At 43.9% G+C, this 22608-nt stretch overlaps 1 protein-coding gene and 1 long non-coding RNA gene across 3 annotated transcripts; one reads left to right on the top strand and one right to left on the bottom strand.

Annotated features, from left to right (window-relative positions):
- Positions 1–1653: 1653 nt before the first annotated feature.
- On the bottom strand, positions 1654–3707 carry LOC106572473 (uncharacterized). The gene is made up of 2 exons (XR_001321135.3): positions 2994–3707; positions 1654–2604 (listed from the first exon to the last, which is right to left on the bottom strand). It is a non-coding gene; the product is annotated as an uncharacterized LOC106572473 (long non-coding RNA).
- A 128-nt stretch (positions 3708–3835) lies between these two features.
- On the top strand, positions 3836–22579 carry iars2 (isoleucyl-tRNA synthetase 2, mitochondrial). Of its 2 annotated transcripts, XM_014146395.3 has the most exons (22): positions 3836–4249; positions 4515–4637; positions 4803–4956; positions 5277–5425; positions 5549–5598; positions 9091–9291; positions 9401–9516; positions 9596–9765; positions 10597–10687; positions 10803–10954; positions 11312–11472; positions 11547–11649; positions 11763–11856; positions 12352–12432; positions 13306–13408; positions 13535–13637; positions 13770–13895; positions 14021–14259; positions 14414–14559; positions 14636–14826; positions 14984–15128; positions 21865–22579. In XM_014146395.3, exons 1-22 carry the CDS (start codon positions 3989–3991, stop codon positions 22008–22010), a joined length of 3105 nt encoding a protein of 1034 aa, XP_014001870.1. In that variant the 5' UTR covers positions 3836–3988; the 3' UTR covers positions 22011–22579. The 2 variants fall into 2 exon arrangements, with proteins under 2 accessions (XP_014001870.1, XP_014001952.1); XM_014146477.3 differs by lacking the exon at positions 12352–12432 and having other exon boundaries at positions 3837–4249.
- Positions 22580–22608: the final 29 nt, after the last annotated feature.

Below are 22608 nucleotides of genomic sequence, written 5' to 3'. Positions count from 1 at the left end.
TACTTAGAGCCAAAATGGTTCTCCAGTAGATTAAGGCTCATCCTTTATTTAAAAATTGCCTTTATACAGATTACTTCTCATTTTCGAATAATTGAAAATTTAATTGTTTCAAGTATCGCCCTTTCTTAAACAAGTCATACATTGCTGGTTACAATTTCAGTTTTATCCTCCAGAAAAGGTAGAACAAATATTACAAATGTTATGGTTAAACTATAATTAATAAAAAAACATGAATGGAAAAGAAAATCTATTCTGGTATTGCCCCTATGTAGCTTGTTTCTGGTCACAGGTTGAGGAATGGTTAATACATAATATTAAATTCATTAACCTTATAAATAGCAGTGTTGGGTAATTTGGAAATACACAGTGAATAAATAACACTCGTAGGAAGGGTTTATCTTTAGTTCACAATTTTTGGATACGATTAGAAAGGTTCAAAATGTAAAACATCACAGCACAATTGAAAAATACGGTACATGGAAACCAAACGAGGGTGGTCTACGGTGATAGGTGGGATGGGCTGAGTGATGGGATTAAAGAGTTTGTTTTGTAATATGTGATTGCTTCATATCAAAGAACCATGACTCACATTATGGAAGCAACACTTCCCTAAGGTCTAGTAAAAACATATTGACCAAGATACATTACATGGTATGTGGACACCTGCTTGTCGAACATTATTTCAAAATAATGGCCATCGAGTTGTTCCCCTTTGCTGCTATAAACAGCCTCCACTAGATGTTGGGGACTTGCTTCCATTCAGCCACAGGGGCGTTAGTGAGGTCGGGCACTGATCTTGCGCGATTAGTCAGCATTCCAATTTATCCCAAAGGTGTTATGGGGTTGAGGTCAGTCACGTTCTACACCGATAATCAAACCTGGACTTGCTGAAAGAGGAAAGGGCCTTCCCCCAGAATGTCATTGTATGCTGTAGCGTTAAAATCTCCTTACACTTGAAGGGGCTCATTCTTCACTTTAGAGAACGCCTTTCCACCGCACCACAGTTCAATGACAGGTTTTACCCCAGTCCTGCCGACGCTTGGCATTGAGCATAGTGAGCTTAGGTTCGTGTGCGGCTACTCAGCTATGGGAACTAGTTTCATTTAGCGCCTGAACAGTTCTCGTGCCGACGTTTTGTCCACCAGAAATTTGGAACCCTAGTGAAGTTGAGAAGATTTCTACACGCTACAGCACCTGGCTGTCCCATTCTGTGAGCTTGTGGCCTAACACTGAGCCATTGTTGCTTTAGGACGTGTCAGCGCCACCATAACAGCACTTAATTAAAATCGGGGCAGCAAATAAGACTTATCGGCAAGGTGGTATCCGAGGACAGTGCCACATTCAAAGTCACTGAGCTCTTCAGTACAGATCATTCTGCTGCCAAGTTGTTTTAGTAAGACTGCATGCACTGTGGCTGAACTAGCCGAATCCACCAATTTGTCTACATACTTTTGTACATGTTGCGTAGCAGCTTTTAAGTAGGCCTACGGTCAAAGTGTCATGAAATTAAAGCTTGAGCCATCAGCCACAACAGTAACTCTACTCACAGCCAGCGACCAAAAACTAGTCATTTTAGTGGAAGAAAAGTTTTCCACACCATGCTAAAATAAGGACTTCATTTGACAGTAAACTAATTTTAGAATTGACACAAAGTAGTAAGGTTGTTCATTTTATTGTACAACAATGAATATTAATTGTACATATCATAGCTTTATTAAATCTGGCAATACAAAATAAATCTAAGCATATTACAACACCGCTTAAGTTAAAAATGAAAGGCCGAGAACTTGACCTATAAAATGTAGCCATTCTTCAAATCACAAGACTACATCAAGCCTCTGACAAAGTATACAATGCAGTTTCAGGAGTAGAAATTGCAAGTGTAACAGGTGTGAAGTGACTAGCTGGTTAACGGTGGGAGGCAGTTGTGTTCAGAGGGTCACTGGTACAAGCCCAGGTTGGAGTTAGGACTCAAGTGCCAGAGAAAACAAAATATAGGTTACGTTAATTCCAGAATGCATCTCAACCAACATGTCATTATATGCAGTTGATTTCCAAGGCACAACCAACATTTACGCTTCAGAAGTTACAGAACGACAGCCTGCTGTCTGGACACAGGAACCAACAGTCAAAGAGCAGAGTTTAATACATCCTCATCATGGCCTGCCTCCATTGAGGGGACCACACCATAGGGCAGGGAGTGTATGCCTGCCTATACTGGGTTGAAGTGGCCGGGGAGGTGTGATCCAAATAATTCCCATGAGTAGAAAGGTGTTCTCTTCCGCGCAGTCACTGTTTAAGTACGTACAAGGTACAAAGGTACAAAGTGTGCCGCCGATGTTATTCGTGGCAGTGTATTTAGTGCATATGAACCCTCTATAAGCGGCCCTGTAGGAGCGAGCCCGCCACAATGAGAATGAGCAGCGTGAACGCACTGGACTGCAAGGACGCGCAGGCTCCTTTGGGAATGGTGATGTTGGTGGTACTGACAACATCGGGTACCTTGGTCATATTGGAACGCGTGCCGCCGTCAACTTTGGTAGTGTTCACAGTCATCGCCGGGGACCTTGTTGTAGGCCTACGCCTAATGTTTTGTGAGAAGACCTAAAAAACATGAGCATAGGGTCGCGTCAGTGGCAACAAACTTCGTATAGAAATACACATTTTTTCCCAATTTAACAAATCTCACTTACGTCCGACCAATCAAAAGAGGGTTAACTTCACACGTTTCTGCTATGGCAATATGTTTAATTGAGACATTACATTTAAGTGTCATCACCTTATGAAAGAGGCAGTTTTCCCATACATTAACTCTATAATCTATATAATAGAACGCGTCTATTTGTAAACTATATGGAATAGCCTATGCTATTTGTAATGCCTAGCCCCCAGAATGTTTGGTAGGCCTAACGTCAGTGTAATTAAATAAAGTGGGTATATTTCACAAATCAAACATGGCAAACAGCAAATAATTACAGAAGAAAAATTCTTACTTGTGATAACTGTATGGCAAGGAGAAGGAAGCCAATGTAAGTGATCGCCATTTTAGTCATTTTGTCGGGTTCGTTCTTATCCTCAATTAGGCGAGTAGCGTAACCGGTCTGTCTATGGCTTTTTCCCCTCTCACGGTACATGATTAGAGTGTAAATCCAGGGGATTTTATACCCCCACCGATTGTGACGTCAAGGTCAACAGGCTCGTCCCCAAAACCACCTATCTATCTTGCCCCTCCAATGGAAACCTACAATTTACCCTAAGCGTCCCATAAAACATGGTTTCGCCAACTTGGTCCTGGCCTTTCAATTAAGACATAGACAACCAGGTGAGGGTAGTTCATCCCTAATTAGTGTAGCGACTTTATTTCATCAATCAAGTACACTCGGCCCCATCCTGGAATGAGTTTGACACGTGCTTTACAGCGTCTTTGATTTACTGTCAGCAATTCAAATAATAGCCTTTGTGTTTTTTTTATCACTGTCTTTTTTATGCCTATATATCACGGTCAGTGAATATGCCTATTAATTCACAAGTTTATCATTTGAAGAGCTTGATACTATTATGATCTCTCCTCAGAGTTTATCACCGGTTGTCCTCCCTGAACATATTGGGGGCATTTTCTACACTAGGCCTATAGTTAGTTTAGGATGTTCAAAATATTGGCTATTATGTTATATCCTGATGATAAATTCCAAATAAATGTTTTACACAAAACATTTTGCAAAGTATAAGGGAGTTATACTCCAGTGTAGTAGATGGCGGTAACGCAACATTTATTGGATGCCAACCGCTGTTAAACCTAATCGAAGAAGACAACTAATTTGTCCCTCCACAGTTTCCGTAGTAGTGTTTTACGTCCAGTACTTCCGGAAAACAAGAAAAAAGCAATCCAAAGCTCTAAGAGGTCGCAGTCAGATCGAAGACAATATCACAACAACGAACTTGGTTTAGAATTTTGGTAGGTGGAATAGTACGAAGTGTTTGCCTCTCCATGCTGCTGTGTCGCATTTCAGCAGTGAGCCAGAGCGTAGCGAGATGGGGAACGAGTGTTCGGAGAGGCACCCTTCTCCACCCCGCACTCTCCTTCAACTCCAGCCGTTGTCAAAATGTCAGCTCCACCGAAGGTACGGTTCACCCTGCAGCCGCCCAGGGTGCGGGGCCGTACCGCGACAGTGTGTTGCTTCCCCGTACTGAATTCCCCATGAAACTAACCGGACAGAAACTCATAGACCGGGAGGTACAGATACAACAGGTAAGAAGAGTGCTCTAGTCTAGTTTGCTAACGTCATACTAACTAGTTAGCTTACCAGTGAGCCACATGTTTCGAAACGGGCGCGTGTGACCGATTGCTAAGGAATGTCAGATAAACAAACAAGAGGTTTACAAGCCACTGCAAGACTCATTTTGGTTAGCTATCTAACCTTTCTCAATGAGACGGTGTCTGAAATTCAGCTATGTGCCTGTGTTATGACTTCAGACTTGACAGTAATATGTCAGTGTATTGATTCTGTGTCTAGGAGTGTGGCTTTGCAGAACTCTACTCATGGCAGAGAGAGAGGAAGGCCAAGAAGGAATACTGTCTCCACGATGGCCCCCCATACGCCAACGGGGACCCACATGTGGGACATGCCCTCAATAAGGTGTTGTTATTTGCTACATTTGCCATTTTAGTCATTTAGCAGGTAATCCAGCTGTGCAATATTTCTCAACTGGACTTGAAACCAGAACAGAGATTAGTCAGTGCTGGCTCTCACTGGCAAGACAAGGCCTTTATCATAATGATTCTTTGGTGTTGTGTGTTCCAGATCCTCAAAGACATCCAGAACCGCTTTGAGATGCTGAGGGGGAAACAGGTTCACTTTGTCCCAGGCTGGGACTGCCATGGGCTGCCCATTGAGCTGAAGGCACTGGGAGAGCTGGGAACCAGTGGACTGAGCCCTCTGCAGATAAGACAGAAAGGTCAGTGGGGCAGGGAACACTTATTGTGGATGGATGGAACTGACTAGGTATCAAACACAGGTCACCAGCGAGACCTGGCTAGGATCATGTTAGCCTATTGAGCTGAAAGTGTAGGCTGTTAAAAGCGTAGGCATTCGCTTTTGGATCTTATACAAATATTCAGGTCTCAGACAAAATGACTCATCACATGACTATGGTTCACTGAAACACAAAAACAACTCTGCCTATTGATTTAATAGAATCTGATATCCCCCTGTGTATGTATAACACCAGAAAATCAGCTGTGTCTGTTGATGAACTCTGGTCCCTCTGCTCTCCAGCTCGGGAGTTTGCAGAGGGGGCGATCACTCGTCAGCGCGCTGCCTTCCAGCGCTGGGGCGTGATGGCGGACTGGGATAAGTGCTACTACACCTTTGATGGGACTTATGAGGCAGCTCAGCTTAAGGTCTTCCAGGACATGCACAGCAAGGTGGGATATATTCTATCAATTTGGGTCAGCCTGCCTCTCCAGAAGATCTGACACTCATTCTTTCACTCGCTCGCTCTCTCTCCCCCAGGAGCTAACTGTTTGTTCTTGTGTTATAATTTCTAGGGTCTGATCTACCAGGACTACAAGCCAGTTTTCTGGTCTCCTTCCTCCAGGTAGGCAGCACTTAGTGACTTCTGGATATAGTCTCTGCTACACAGCTCTTCCACATACTTTTGGCCATGTAGTGTATGTGGATACCCCTTCAAATTAGTGGATTCCATAATTTCAGCCACACCCATTGCTGACAGGTGTATTTTATTTATTTAACCTTTATTTAACTAGGCAAGTCAGTTAAGAACAAATTCTTATTTACAATGACGGCCTAGGAACAGTGGGTTAACTGCCTTGTTCAGGGGGAGAAAAACAGATTTTTACCTTGTCAGATTGGGGATTCGATCTAGCAACCGTCCGGTTACTAGACCAACGCTCTGACCACTAGACTACCTGCCACCCAGTGTATACAATCGAGCACACAGCCATGCAATATATCCATAGACAGAGATTGGCAGTAGAATTGCCCGTACTGAAGAGCTCAGTGACTTTCAAAGTGGCACCTTTCCAACAAGTCAGTTTGTCAAATTTCTGCCCTGCTAGAGCTGCCCCGGTCAATTGTAAGCGCTGTTATTGTGAAGTGGAAACGTCTAGGACCAACAACGGCTCACAGAACGAGACTGCCAAGTGCTGAAGCGCATAGTGCGTAATAATCGTCTGTCCTCTGTTGCAACACTCACTACCGAGTTCCAAACTGCCTCTGGAAGCAACGTCAGCACAAGAACTGTTCGTCAGGAGCTTCATGAAATGGGTTTCCATGGCCAAGCAGCCACACACAAGCCTTATAGGTTTATGTTTAATTTATTTGCACCAAAGAAACAACTTATTGTCAACAATACAGATAAAAACATTGAAATAAAAAAACGGTGTGCAGGTGTGGTTGGAAGCCCATTGGCTGAAATGTAAACCACACCACAAAAAACAATACATTTTTATTTCACCTTTATTTAACCAGGTAGGCCAGTTGAGAACAAGTTCTCATTTACAACTGCAACCTGGCCAAGATTTTTTATTTTTATTTTGTTTTACCTTTATTTAACTAGGCAAGTCAGTTAAGAACTAATTCTTATTTTCAATGACGGCCTGTGGCTTAACTGCCTTGTTCAGGGACAGAGCGACAGTTTTTTACCTTGTCAGCTCGGAGACCTTTCGGTTACAAGTCCAATGCTCTAACCACTAGGCTACCTGCTGCCCATGAAGATGAAGCAAAGCAGTGCGACAAAACAACAACACAGGGTTACACATAAACAAACGTACAGTCAATAACACAATAGAAAAGAAAATAGACAAATCTATGTACAGTGTGTGCAAATGTAGGGAGGTAGGCAATAAATAGGCCCTAGAGGTGAAAATAATTACAATTTAGCATTAATGTAAATAATAATATGGGGATGAGGTAGTCAGGTGTGCTATTTACAGATTGGCTGTGTACAGGTACAGTGATCGGTAAGCTGCTCAGTTAGCTGATGCTTAAAGTTAGAGAGGGAGATATAAGACTCCAGCTATAGTGATTTTTGCAATTCGTTCCAGTCATTGGCAGCAGAGAACTGGAAGGAAAGGCGGCCAAAGTAAGTGTTGGCTTTGGGGAGGACCAGTGCAATATACCTGCTGGAGCGCGTGCTACGGGTGGGTGTTGCTATGGTGACCAGTGAGCTGAGATAAGGCGGGGCTTTACCTAGCAAAGACTTATAGATGACCTGGAGCCAGTGGGTTTGGCGACGGATATGTAGTGAGGGCCAGCCAACGAGAGCATAGAGGTCGCAGTGGTGGGTAGTATATGGGGCTTTGGTGATAAAACGGATGGCACTGTGATAGACTACATCCAGTTTGCTGAGTAGAGTGTTGGGGGCTATTTTGTAAATGACATCGCCGAAGTCAGGGATCAGTAGGATAGTCAATTTTACGAGGGTATGTTTGGCAGCATGAGTGAAGGATGCTTTGTTGCGAAATAGGATGCCGATTCTAGATTTAATTTTGGATTGGAGATGCTTATTGTGAGTCTGGAAGGAGAGTTTACAGTCTAACCAGACATCTAGGTATTTGTAGTTGTCCACATATTCTAGGTCAGAAGCGTCCAGAGTAGTGATGCTAGTCGGGCGGGAGGGTGCGGGCAGCAATTTGTTGAAGAGCGTGCACTTAGTTTTACTAGCATTTAAAAGCAGTTGGAGGCCACGGAAGCAGTGTTGTATGGTGTTGAAGCTTGTTTGGAGGTTTGTTAGCACAGTGTCCAAGAAAGGGCCAGATGTATACAGAATGGTGTCGTCTGTGTAGAGGTGGATCAGAGAATCACCAGAAGCAAGAGCGACATCATTGATATTTACAGAGAGAGGAGTCGGCCCGAGAATTGAACCCTGTGGCACCCCCATAGACTGCCAGAGGTCCGGACAACAGGCCCTCCGATTTGACACACTGAACTCTATCTGAGAAGTAGTTGGTGAACCAGGCGAGGCAGTCATTTGAGAAGCCAAGGCTATTGAGTCTGCCGATAAGAATGTGGTGATTGACCGAGTCGAAAGCCTTGGCCAGGTCAATGTAGATGGCTGCACAGTACTGTCTTTTATCGATGGCGGTTAGGATATCGTACACGAGTACAAAAATAAAGTTTTTAAAACGGATAACAAAACTTCTAATTATAAATGAATTGATCAGTAACCATGATCACCATGCGCAATGTCAAGCATTGGCTGGGGGGATGTAAATCTTGCCACCATTGGACTCTGGAGCAGTGGAAACACGTTTTCTGGAGTAATGAATCACGCTTCAGCATTTGGCACTCTGACAGACGAATCTCCATAGACAATTATTCCTCCATGGAAAAGATTGTGAACAGCCCTTCAAATTAGTTGATTCGGCTATTTTCCGAATCCACCAATAACGTGCTCCTGGCGGATGTCAGCATAGTGCCAACTGTAAAGTTTTGTAATGGAGGAATAATGTTGAGGCTGTTTTTCCAGGATGTTGGGGCTGTTTTTCATGGTTTGTCTAGGCCCCTTAGTTCTAGTTAAGATAAATCTTAACGCTACAGCATACAATGACATTCTTGACGATTCTGTGCTTCCAACTTTGTGGCAACAGTTTGGGAAAGGCCCTTTCCTGTTTCAGCATGACAATGCCCCCGTGCACAAATCGAAGTCCATACAGAAATGGTTTGTTGAGATTGGTGTGGAAGAACTTGACTGGCCTGCACAGAACCCTGACCTCAACCCCATCAAACACCTTTGGGATGAATTGGAATGCCGACTGCGAGCCAGGCCTAATCGCCCAACAACAGTGCCCAACCTCACTAATGCTCTTGTGGCTGAATGGAAGCAAGTCCCCGCAGCAATGTTCCAACATCTAGTGGAAAACCTTCCCAGAAGAGTGGAGGCAGTTATAGCAGTAAAGGGGGGGACCAACTCCATAATAATGCCCATGGTCTTGGAATGAGATGTTCAGCAAACAGGTGTACACATTCTTCTGGCCATGTAGTGTATCTCTGCTGCGTATCTCCCCCCCACCCCTCCGTTCATTCTCCTCCTCTTTACCTCTAATTCTTCCCCTCTCGCTCTCCCCAGGACAGCTCTTGCGGAGGCAGAGTTGGAGTATAACCCAAAGCACGTGAGCAAAGCAATCTACGTCACCTTCGCCCTGGCCACTCTGCCCCCTAAGATGGCGGAAGCTGTAGGGGAGTTGGGCAGCATTTCTGTGTTGGTGTGGACCACCCAACCATGGACCATCCCAGCCAACCAGGCTGTCTGCTTTATGCCCAATGCCCAGTAAGTGCTACTGTCAACAGACATCCCCTCCACACACACACCTGCACCTTCAGTACTATACGGTATAACTCCAATCTGTTGTAAATGTGTTCTAATATCTCACACACAGGTACTCAGTAGTGAAGAGGAGAGACAGCTCACAGCTCCTCCTAGTGGCCACTGAGCGTGTTTCCAGCCTGGCAACTCTGCTGAGCACAGAGCTGGAGAATGTGGGCACTTTCACAGGTAAACTGGACACACACTCAGACAGACACCTAAACATTGTCATGTCACTCTCACTTTCTCTTCCCATCCCCACCTCCAGGTGCAGAACTCGAGGGAGGAGTCTGCCAGCATCCCACCATTCCCAGGAAGGAGGTTCCATTGCTTCCAGCTAATTTTGTGACCATGGGCAAAGGAACGGGATTGGTCCACACAGCTCCTGCCCATGGGATGGAGGACTACAGTGTGGCCTCACACTTTAAACTGTCAGTGGTGCGTTCCTTTAGTTGACTAATATATCAATGGGATTGACAGAACAATATAAGTTGGCCAACTTCAAAAACATTCTGGCTTCCAGGCTAATAGTTTAAGTCTTCATGAACTTCCAATGACATCTGTCCTAGAGATGGGCACGGTTTGTATTTCTATTAAGGATTCCCATTAGCTCATCCTGGGGTCCAATCTCTTCCTGGGGTCCAATCTCTTCCTGGGGTCCAATCTCTTCCTGGGGTCCAATCTCTTCCTGGGGTTAATCAAATGTCCGAACGGATGGTAGTATTCGATTACTTGAGTGGGTGTTCATTTTCAGAGTGAACAAATTTCAGGACTATTTTAACAATGAAAAAGCTTTGTCTAAATTACATTATCCTTGTGACATTTTTACCTGCAATGATATACCAAAGAGTTTAATAACCACTACATTTGAAATTCCTAATTTAATGAAACTGCAAACTTTTGAGTGTAGTTTTTATAATGGTGCGTTACATTGCTATTGCCCCACTTCAAATGGCAATTACAGGCGCTCATCTAAGAGTTTCCACAATACCTGACACAAATCAACGCAAAACACTCACCAGAAAAAGGTTTTGTAACAATCAGTTATATCTTAGCGAAAGTCACACTTCTCTTTCACTGTTGCTGTTAGCCAAACTACTGAAGTCAAGCAGCATGTCTGCTGTTTACCTGCCGTGTGCATTTGTGTCGCTCTGATTTGGTCGATAGTCTATCATTTTTTTTTGGTGTAATTCTTTAAATAACAATGTCAATTTCGACTCCGTGTATCTGAATGTCATATTATTTGTGTGTGTATTTTCCCTGGTCTAGGAGTGTATCGTGGATGAGGAAGGCAGGTTCACTGAGCTGGCAGGGCCTGAGCTACAGAGTCTCTCTGTGATGGGGGAGGGAAACGATACAGGTAGGAAGAAACGATTGTGAGAGAGACAGGGATGAGAATGCTTAACTTGTTTTGTCTAGTTCAACTTCTTGCTCTCTTTGTATAAGCTTTTGTGTGTGTTTTGTGTGCATGTCAGTGATCTCCATGCTGAAGGCTGTCGGTTCTCTAGTGAAGGAGGAGGAGTGTGTCCACAGTTACCCGTACGACTGGAGGAGTAAAGAGCCTGTAGTCATCAGACCCAGCAAACAGTGGTTCATTAACATCACCAGCCTCAAAGACAAGGCCAAGGTAGGAATCACACACTGAGGATAACTCTTACAAACAGGGATGAATCTCAGTTCTCACTGAGATACATTGAGAAGGATTTTTTCAAACAGGTGATGATTCTCACTGCCATACACTTAGAACAGGTCCCACTCACTAAGTTAGACTCTTAGAAACTGAGAATGATTCTTCTTATAGAGCGGGGATCAACTAAATTCAGCTGCGGGATGATTTTTTTCTTCTTCAGCGGATGGTCAGGGGGCCGGAACATAATTACAAATCATTTGTAGACTGCAAGAAGCCCAAAGAGAGAGGATATTTGACTAAAACATTTAGTTGTGGAACCCTGCTCTAGAGAATTAAGAAACTCTTTGTGTGTAGGAAGTGCTGGCTAAGGTGCGTGTGATCCCAGAATCGGCGAGGGGCAGTCTGTTGGCCCACCTGGACAGAAGACCGTACTGGTGTATCTCACGCCAGAGGAGCTGGGGTGTGCCCATACCTGTGTTCTACCACAAGGAGACAGGAGAGCCTCTCATTAACAAGTAACTACACACACCCACAAACATTCACACACTCAACGCCACCCCGCTCTGACCCCTGCACTCTCCCCCTAAAGGCACACTGTATCCCATGTGACCCAGCTGTTCTCAGAGAAGGGCAGTGACTGCTGGTGGGAGCTGCCCCTGGAATCTCTACTGCCACCAGAGGTGCTCAAGAAGGTGAGTCACCGCAGCACTTTCACTCACAAGTCAGTGAATTTGGTTGTATGATTAAAAGAGGATTTTAGCACCTTGTGTTTGTGTGAAGGTTAAGGTATGTGTGTGTTTGTCAGAGTAAAGCAGGAGAGGTAACGGACTACGAGCGTGGTGATGATGTGTTGGACATCTGGTTTGACAGTGGAACCTCCTGGGCTGCTGTTCTTGAAGGTGAGGCTCTGTGTTTAGCTAACCTGGCGAAGCTACGTACTACATCTGCCAAGTATTCTTACACTAGTGATTACACTTTTCTTCGAATTCAAGGCTGTGTCTGAAGGTTGTTTTCTTAGCTAGGCCTAGCTAAATCACAATTTGCTAAGTGTCCTTACTGCACTAACCAGTTATTGAATACTGTACAAACTGCCTGGTAATGCTATCTCTCTCTGGCACATGGCTTATCTTGAATTGTTTATGCATTAGAAATGACTTCTATCTCGTGTGAAGCGTGTCTAGTCCTCGTACATCAGCCATTAGCTTTATCTCTCTCTGGAACACGCTGTGACACCTTACTGAAGTGTTTTATAGTCAGATAATGAGGAAGTCTTTAATTTGTTTGGATATTGTTCTTGTTGTGGCCTTTGGCAAGACTGACATCCAACATACAGCCACACAATTTTCCAAGGTTTACCCATGTTGTCCATGTGAGTGGTTGTGTTGTGTTTTCAGAAATGAAGGAGGAGAGTGACACTGACTCTGAGTCACGGCTCAGCTGGCTCCCTACCTCCCTACGCAAACCCCTGGTGCCAGGTTAATAACCCCCAGACCCCTCTTCTACTCATCCCTCCTTCCCCCCCTTTTCTACTCATCCCTCCTTCCCCCCCTTTTCTACTCATCCCTCCTTCCCCCCTTTTCTACTCATCCCTACTTCCCCCCCATTTCTACTCATCCCTCCTCCCCCCCTTTTCTACTCATCCCTCCTTCCCCCCTCTTGTGCTCATCCCTCTTACTTCCTCTCCATCTCTTCTCTCCATTTCCTTTTTTCTATTGATTTCTGTTTCTTTCTCTCACTATTCCCCCCCCCCCCCCTGACTCTGTCCTGCTCTCTTCCCCTTCTCTCCACAGCATGTGGGACTCTGAGCACCTTGTTTGGGAGCTGAGCACCTTAAAGATTGGTTATCAATAAGATTCACTCCCTGGCTGCGCTCTCTGTTTAGTCAGCAGTCTCTCTCTTTGGCAGCAAGGGAGGATCTCCCCCTGAAAGCCTGGTGACTGTACCTGTGCTACTGTCTAAGGCAGGAGCACTACGGTCTCTAAGCCTCTCTCTAACCTCTACAGTACCCCGTGGCTTTGGAAGGCTGCCTCGCCATGTAACGTTCCTGTACTGTCTCTCCCAAGGCTGGCCAAGGTGGAATGTCTGTCGCTACTACTTTCACGCAGGGCATTGGTCAAGGCATGGTTGCATAATCTTGGTATACTTGTCATGCATTGTCTCAATGTCCTCACTAGCAGTGGCTGTGTTCTCTGTCCCTCTAGACTTGTCCTACCTCTTGTGAACAAAGTCAGTGATGTTCCCCTGATACTAACCATCTGGCTTTCATCTCTGTTCGCATGAATTGGTTAAGAACAAAACACTGCAAAGAACTAAACATGTTTTTCCACTCGCTCCCTCTCTCTCGTCAGACTCGAGGGCTGATGTGTATGTGGAGGGAAAGGACCAGATAGGCGGTTGGTTCCAGTCGTCTCTGCTCACCAGTGTCGCCGTGCTGAAAAGGGCACCCTACAAGTCAGTGAAATACTTCTTATGTCTATGTGTGCTTGTTGTAAATGTGTCTGTAAGAAAGCCAGTGAAGAAACGGTATTCATAACTTTCTCTCTCAGGGCTCTGATGATGCATTACTTTCTCTCTCAGGGCTCTCATGATACATGACTTTGTGATAAGTGAAAAAGGAGAGAAGATGTCCAAGTCTTTAGGCAACGTAGTAGACCCCGATACAGTCATCCACGGGGGGGAGGTGAGAGGCTGTGGATGAGACCTAAACTTTCTGGAGAAACACACACACACTTCCGGGGTGGTCAACAGTGTTAGTCCTTAAAGGCTTTCACCCTACCCCACTCTCCTATCTCTTTCCCTCTATTTCTCCCAGGACCCCAGTGTGTCTCCTGCCTATGGAGTGGATGTGTTGCGTTGGTGGGTGGCAGAGTCCAACGTCTTCTCTGAGGTCCAGATCGGCCCCAACGTGCTCAACTCAGCCAGAGACAGCATCAATAAGGTGAGTCTCATGGTGTCTACTATCTGTGGGTTTGTCAGTCTGTCTGAAAAAAAGTATATCTGTGTAGAAGTCTTGTTACCTGCTTCTCCACACTGCTGTAATAACTCTTCCTCGTCTCTTTCTAGTTGAGGAATACCCTGAAGTTCTTGCTAGGGAATCTGCAGGGTTTTGACCCTCGTACCCAGGCAGTGGACCCTAAAGAAATGCACTACATCGACCAGTACCTACTGCACCTTCTACGGAACTACAGTATGAAGATGACAGATGCCTACAATGATTTTGGTGCGGGCAGGGCCATCCGCCTGCTCCAAGCCTTCATCACCAGAGACCTCTCCAAGTTCTACTTCAGCATCATCAAGGACAGGTACTGATACTCTTGCTAAATACTACTACCACCACTACTATTGTTATTACATTGTCTACTACTACTCTGTTACACTTATGACAACACAATAATGACTAATGTCATTGCTACTATATGGCACTATTAATAATGTGTTACTCTCTCCCTCTCCCAGGCTGTACTGTGATCCTGAGGACTCGTTGGGTCGGCGGTCCTGTCAGACGGTTCTAGAGGAGATTCTGGACGGAGTGACGCGCTCCATCGCTCCTATCCTACCTCACCTGGCCGAAGAGGTCTACTTACACGCCCCAGGACATAACGGTATGGCCTTCTGTGTGCGCGTGCCTGCCTGCCTGTACCTGTGTGTGTCAGTGACTCTGAAAGTCTCTATCTTCAGAGGGGGAGACCCTGTTCAGGAGTGGCTGGATTAAGAGCAGTCCTGTGTGGCGGAGGCCGGGATTGGAGGAAGCCGTGGAGGGGGCATGCGCTATCAGGGATTCCTTCCTGTCCTCTATCCCAGGACGCAATGCAGCCGAGTATGAGCTGACCATAGAGATTGAGCCTGGCCTACTGTTTGAACTCATTGAGGTAAGGGGGCAGAATGCGCTCTCTGATGTCCTCATAATCACTATAGCACAAATGGCTGAGATGTAGTTGTATGGAAGTGACGGTCTTTCACGTCTCAGAAAGGCGACTCCAAGTTGGCTACCACAAACTTTACCTATCTAATCTCGCTCTTTCTCAGTCTCTCCAAGAAGAACCTACTTCCTCTTACTCTCAGCTAACAGAGCTGATGATGTCATCGCGGACAACCCTGACCAGCGCCCTGCCCAGAGACCTGCCCAATGATGCCCTCATCAGCAACGGCAGTTTCCTCATCAACCTTGAGGGTGAGTCCCAGCTAAGCTAACACTAGCACATTTCCAATGCTGAATCCAAAAAAAAACTCGGGGTTCTATAGCGCTCCCGAGTGGCGCAGCGGTCTAAGGCACTGCATCTCAGTGCAAGAGGCGTCACTGCAGTCCCTGGTTCGAATCCAAGCTGCATCACATCCGGCCGTGATTGGGAGTCCCATAGGGGGGTGCACAATTGGCCCTGCGTCATCCAGGTTTGGACGGGGTAGTCCGTCATTGTAAATAAGAATTTGTTCTTAACTGGCTTGCCTAATTAAATAAAGGTTACTTTAAAAAATGTTTTTATATACAATCATATCCGCTTTTTTACATCTGCAGTAGGAGGTAGAACTGCGTTAGAGCTGTCAAATCCACAGGCAGCTCCTGGCATTATACCTAAAGCGGACATTGCCATTGGCTGCACGGAGCCCCATTAAGAAATCCCATGCAGCCTTGTTTACAAGTTCGAACACTGGAATGTGAGATGTAATCTACACCTTTATTAAGATGATGCAAATCCTCATTATTTAGTTTAAGGATTTTTTTTATTTGAGCGTCATTATTTCTATATAGCCAACACTTTCTCATTCTGAACTTCTAACGCGAGTGGGATGGGTGTGGCTTCGTGACACTGATCAAGATAAGCTGCTCACCAATTTGACAGCTCCAACACAGTTAATAGCCAATTTCTACTTGCTCTAGCAATGCGATCCGGAGGCTCCGTATGGAGGGTTTGACACAGTTGACGGTAGGTGAAGCAGGAGGTCCTGTATAAAACACTCACTTTCTTGACAACTTCCTTCACAACAGCTCTGCTCAGTGAAGCTCAAGAAGTATGAATGCTCTGACTACTTCTACGGAGGCCGCATCGCAGTATATTCTGTACAGCCACTGCAGGCGTCGGATTGACCTTTTAGGCCTACACCTATATTGTGTTTATACAGGACCTACTGCTCCCCACCTACCGTCAACTAATCATGTACATATGGAGCTATAAGGAGCCCTCCACATTGTTACAAATTTTGGGAGGCGCACGGCGATGACGCTCCAGAGACTCCGAAATTGCATCACACCCACCTTACGGAGCCTCTGGATCGCCAACCCGGAGCAAGCATGAATTGTCTTTTACACTGAAACTTTTATACTGAAACTTCTGTACTTTTGGAAACTAGAATATGAAAAGGGTTCGGTACTATAATGTTTGTTACTTTCCAGTAGTGGCGCGTAGGTAAAATCACACGGGAAGCCAAGCCAGAAATAAAAACTAAAAAGCCATATTACAACCAGTGATGTAGTGGAGGGTAAATACTGTTTACACCTTCTTTTTTTGTGAAAAAGCATTTTCACCTTTTTGGTTGTTCACTGCTCTAGAAAGTTGAGTGAAGTTCAATCTCGTGCTTCACTTGGTGGGCTGATAATTCTAAGTGGCAAATTTTATTGGTCACATACACGTGTTTAGCAGATGTTATTGGCCACATACACGTGTTTAGCAGATGTTATTGGCCACATACACGTGTTTAGCAGATGTTATTGGCCACATACACGTGTTTAGCAGATGTTATTGGCCACATACACGTGTTTAGCAGATGTTATTGGCCACATACACGTGTTTAGCTGATGTTATTGGCCACATACACGTGTTTAGCAGATGTTATTGGCCACATACACGTGTTTAGCTGATGTTATCGCGGGTGTAGCGAAATGCTTGTGTTTCTAACAGTGCAGTAATATCTAACAAGTAATATCTAACAATACACACATCTAAAGGAATGGAATTAAGAATATATAAATATTTGGACGAGCGACGTCAGAGTGGCATAGACTAAGAATAGAATACAGTATATACATATGAGATGAGTAATGCAAAAATATGTAAATATTATTAAAGTGACTAGTGTTCCATTATTAAAGTGGCCAGTGATTTCAAGTCATATGTGTATGTATGGCAGCAGCCTCTAATGTGCTAGTGATGGCTGTTTAACAGTCTGATGGCCTTGAGATAGAGCCTAAAAGACAGCTTCTGTCGCAGCTTTGATGCACCTGTACTGACCTCGCCATCTGGATGATAGTAGGGTGAACAGGCAGAGGCTCAGGTGGTTGTAGGTGTCCTGGAGGGCAGGTAGTTTGCCCTCGGTGATGCATTGGGTAGACCACACCACCCTCTGGAGAGCCCTGCGGTTGTGGGCAGTGCAGTTGCCATACCAGGCGTTGATACAGGATGCTCTCAATTGTGCATCTGTAAAAGTTTTAGGTGCCAAGCCAAGTTTCTAAAGTCTCCTGAGGTTGAAGAACCACACTGTCTGTGTTGGTGGACCATTTCAGTTGTCAGTGATGTGTACGCTGAGGAAATTGAAGCTTTCCACCTTCTCCACTACTGTCCCGTCGATGTGGATGGGGGGGGGGGGGGGTGCTCCCTCTGCTGTTTTCTGAAGTCCACAATCAGCTCCTTTGTTTTGTTGACATTGGGTGAGTTTTATTTTCCTGGCACCATAATCCCAAGGCCCTCACCACCTCTCTGTAGGCAGTCTCGTCATTGTTTGTAATCAGGCCTACTACTGTTGTGTTGTCTGCAAACTTGATGATTTGAGTTGGAGGAGTGCGTAGCCACGCAGTCATGGGTGAACAGGGAGTACAGAAGGGGGCTGAGCACGCACCCTTGTGGGGCCCGTGTTGATGATCAGTGAAGTGGTGGTGTTTCCTACCTTCACTACCTGGGGGCGGCCCGTCAGGAAGTCCAGGTCCCAGTTGCAGAGGGCTGGGTTCAGTGCGATGCGATGGTGATGCTATTGTGGCGGTAAGCAAATTGAAGTGGATCTAGGGTGTCAGGTAAGTTATGTGTAACCTTTATTTAACTAGGCAAGTCAGTTAAGATCAAATTCTTATTTACAATGACGGCCTAAGTTAGAGGTGATATGATCCTTGACTAGTCTCTCAAAGCACTTCATGATGACAGAAGTGAGTGCTACGGAGCGATAGTCATTTAGTTCAGTTACCTTTGCTTTCTTGGGTGCTGGAGACACAGATCGGATGCAAGCAGAGACAGGTTAGTAGTACAGTGGTTCCCAAACTTGGGGTCGGGGATTCATATGGGGTCCCCTAGAGTTGAAATTATCAAACACAATAACTTGTTTATCTTTAAATGGGTATAGAATCCAACATTTTAGAGTAGAGTAAACTTTTACTGTGAGAATGCACTTTAATGTCATTATGTGTTGGGACAGCCTGTGGGACCTAAATTTGATTGAAATATAAAAACAATTTAAATATAAAACTGCTTTACAGATAGTAGTGACACAAACAGTGGCGAGGCTGATGCAGGCTGCAATGCAGGAGGCAGAGAGGGGAAGCAAACAGAGGTTACAGTTGTTCCCAAACTTGGTTGGTGGGGTCCCCTGAAATATAAATGGGGTCCCCAGAGAATCTAATCTTAACAAACACAACTTGTTCATCTTCAAATGGGTATACTGCCCTTCCAAGCAAAAAGGCAGTAACTGCTCATAGTGTGGAAATGAGAAAAATAGCTTTTATTTACCTTGGTTTCACAGTAACTTTATGCAGTTACTGCTAACATGACCCCCATTTTCTCCAAAACACAATACAATGGAGGTAGGATACTTGTCCACATAATTAAGCATGTATTTAATTTAGCAAAAATGACTAACTCATTTTTGACCAAATGAGCAGTTAACTGCCTTTTTGCTTGGTAGGGCAGTTTAAACTACAACATTTTAGATTCAACTAAGGGCTTTTTATACGGGTGCACTTTAGGTGTTTACAATACAGAACTGAATTACATGAGATGCTAAGAACATGAACGCGATATGCGTTTTTTGTCATTTTTTTACTACAGAAAATTACATTTAGGCCTTCCCAATAGACCTGCATGAAAATGCAATCAAACAATACAGTTCTAAAAATGTCATGTTTTGGTTTATATCGGTGGTTGTTAGTCTTATCTAGTTTACCCCTGCCCTTTTTTTCTACCACTACATCCCTGATTACAACCTGTGTTGTGATAATTGCATTGTTTGCTTTATAACCTGTTAGTTCATATTCCTTCCCACCGTGATAATATAGGCCTAAGTCAGAGACTATAAGAGAGAGAATAAATTCAGCCACACCTTTGTTTCATCACAAAACCAGAGGGCAACATCCGGTTTAGTCCACAAAGCAAAGCATATTGCATGTAACAAACAGTTACATGACCTACAGCATGGTCAAGCAAGTTAATGTTTCCAACATGTTCAGACTACTAAACAACTATTGATTTAGAACCATGGAGAGGTACCGCAAGTCACAAAGAAAACAGGAGCTGCCTCCACTATTCCAGCAAAATGCTTTGTGAACATTTCAACATTATCAAATCACTTATGCTTAGTCTATTTTTTATTTATTTAACCTTTATTTAACCAGGAAAGGCTCATTGAGATTTAAAATCTCTTTTTCAAGAGCGTCCTGGCTAAGATAGGCAGCGCCAAGTCGTTACAAAAATTAGACAGACAACATGAAAAACTACAAGTAATCTAGTAAAAACCATAGAATTCACAAGAGTATAACAAAATCAAAAACAGCAAATTAAAAACATTGACAGGTCAGGGAATCAGTCTCAAGATCATTCATCAGTGATTTAAAAATACCAATCGGGACAAGTTCTTCCAGTTTAAAAGTATTTTGTAAGGCATTCCAAGACGATGGCGCAGAGTACATAAAAGCCCTTTTACCAAATTCAGTTCGGAAATTTGGAACAGTTAGCAAGATAAAGTCCCTCGAACGAAGAGAGTACCCACCACATTTCTGAACAATTAAAATGCCCAAATAAAAAGGTAGTAAACCCAAAATGGCTTTGTAAATAAAAGTATACCAGTGACTGAGCCTACGAGTGACTAGAGAAGGCCAGCCAACCCTGGTATATAAAGTGCAGTGGTGCGTAAGGGTTTTGCAATTTAAAATAAATCTCAAAGTGCCATGGTAAAGGGTGATCTCAAACACTGAGCGGAAGCATTCATATATAAAATATCCCCATAGTCTAGTAAAGGCATAAATGTAGCTGATACTAGCCTCCTTCTGGCTTCAAAAGAAAAACAAGCCTTATTCCTAAAATAAAATCCTAATTTCAGCTTCAATTTTTTTGTAAGTTGTTGAATATGCATTTTAAAAGAGAGTCCATCATCAATCAAAATTCCAAGATATTTATATGAGGTTACAACCTCAATCTCCTTGCCCTGACAGGTAGTAATAGGTGAAAGGTTCAGAGGTCTATTTCTTGCTTTAGAAAACACCATTAGTTTAGTTTTGTCAGTATTGAGGATAAGCTTCAATTGAGACAAGGTATGTTGAACAGTATTAAAAGCAGTCTAATACAGTGACAACTAAAACATTCCAAAAACAATTTAGTCCAATCAGCGTAAGATCAAGTGGCTGTCCATGGCACTGATTTCTGTGTGTGCGTAAGTAGAAAAAACAGTTGATTTACCCTACTTGAAGAGAAACGCCAATGCCATCCTCTCATGTTGCCGAAACGGTTTGTGACTCTGTCATACAGTACACACTTAGTTTTTGTTGTCCTAGGCTACCTGGCCAGGCCAGAGGCACAATGTATGAATTTATGGTTGGAGCAGATTTGCCGTTATATTCATTGGCAAGTACTTAAAATTAAGTGAAACCACAAGTCCAAATCCCTATATCCGTCCATAGCTAATTTAGGAAATGTCCAATTTTAGCTAGCTAGCCACCAGAGGGCAACAATTTAAAAAAAATTCTGCCAATGAAGTTTGGGTTGATGTGATTGGTGTGAAGCCAAGTCCAAACTGGTTTCCCTTTACACTTTTTGTTTTGGTGTGCCAGGACCATTCACAGTTGAGCTCACTCAGTTTCTCAATACTGATTGGCTATTATTATATACTTTTTTTCATTAAGGCGAAATTATTTGTAATCTGTAGCACCATGAAATCAGCCAAAACAAGCTCAATAACTCAATGCATGCACACGTTCTTATTGAATAGGCCTAGGCTACATCTTGATTTACCGTTCAAATAAATGACCATTATGTAGTTAAATTGATTGTGTAGTTGATTTATTAATGTATACATGGCTGTCTCTCTAAAACAATTGTCCTAAAAAAACTAATGTAATATTGAACAGAGCAGTAGCTGAGTTTCTCTCTGTGACTTTGGCTAATATGCCTTTTTTTACACTGTGGTTTGTTTTTGTATTGTGATACTAAACCTGGTATCAGTATCTAAGTCAATTCTGGTATCGTGACCACTACCTCCAAAACTTCAGCTATGCGAGTGTCTGCTATCGCCAGTTAACACTTGATCTGATTGAATCTTTGCCTTAGGCTTTTTTTTTTAACTGGCAGCCCAATTCTGAACTTTGTTTTCACTAATTGGTCTTTTGACGAATCAGATCAGCTCGAAAAAAGAAAAAAAAAGAGCTGATGTGATTGGTCAACACCAATTAGTGTAAAGAATATCAAAATTGGGCTGCCGGTTTAACGCAATCATAGTCTGTTCAAAACACCCAAGTGTTTTAGGGGTGATACAGTAACCGGGGTCGTGTTCACTAGACACCAAACCTTAACTTGTCGAATAAGAAACTTATTTTTGTTGTGAAACGTTTTCCCTTGAAAAATGTTTGTTTTAATATGGTGTCTGGGGTGCACTAATGAATATGACCTTGGTAACCTCCCTAATCATAGCCCCTAGTAACCTTTTTCTCTTTGTCCAATCAGGTGGGGTTATCCGTGAGGACAGTGCTTACCAAGTAGCGGCAGTGCCCACCTCCATGGCCCGGTGCCCGAGGTGCCGCCGGTACACCTCAGACTCTCCAGACTGCCCCTGCCCCCGCTGCCAGACCGTCCTTGCTAGGGCGCAGTGACACGTCCACCCGCACCCTTGTCACCATGACAACCTGCAAATTGCCCTCTGACCCGGTCTGTCTGCTGAACTGACTCCAGACAACCAGGGGTCAACAAAGACCCTGCTTAGCAACGCACTGAGAGGGGTAACAGCCAGACTGTCTGGCAGTTACCTAAATGACATTACCTACATTTTTTTTTCAGCTCTTCAACTGACATTGACGCTGGCATGCAGTGAGGATGGATGGTTTACAAGACAGGCTTTGTAAAACAAAGCACACATTTTATTTTGAGAGGGAATTGTCATGCAGTCCTTAAGACACCTCAGTAAGGTTTCAGTGATGTTTCCTAGAAAGGGACATGAATTGATAGTCCTGGACCCCTCCTATGAGGCACAGAGTGCAGTAATATACCTACTAAGAGAATCAAGTCATCGGGTCAGATTATTGTATGTATTAAAAGGATATATAGGGGAAGGTACAACACTGAGCGCTTAGTTTTTTTTATTTGTATTCATGTTTAATGATAATCTGTATAGTACTCCTGTCCACTTGTACCAAATATATTAAAGGATTATCATTCAAATACACTCGGAAGCCAAGTAGGTGCAATATTCCT

This window comes from Salmo salar, chromosome 01 (assembly GCF_965601325.2).
Source record: "Salmo salar chromosome 01, fSalSal1, whole genome shotgun sequence".
Taxonomy (NCBI): Eukaryota; Metazoa; Chordata; class Actinopteri; order Salmoniformes; family Salmonidae; genus Salmo; species Salmo salar.
The sequence above is the reverse complement of the archived record's forward strand: the minus strand, read 5'-3'. Positions and strand labels throughout refer to the sequence as shown.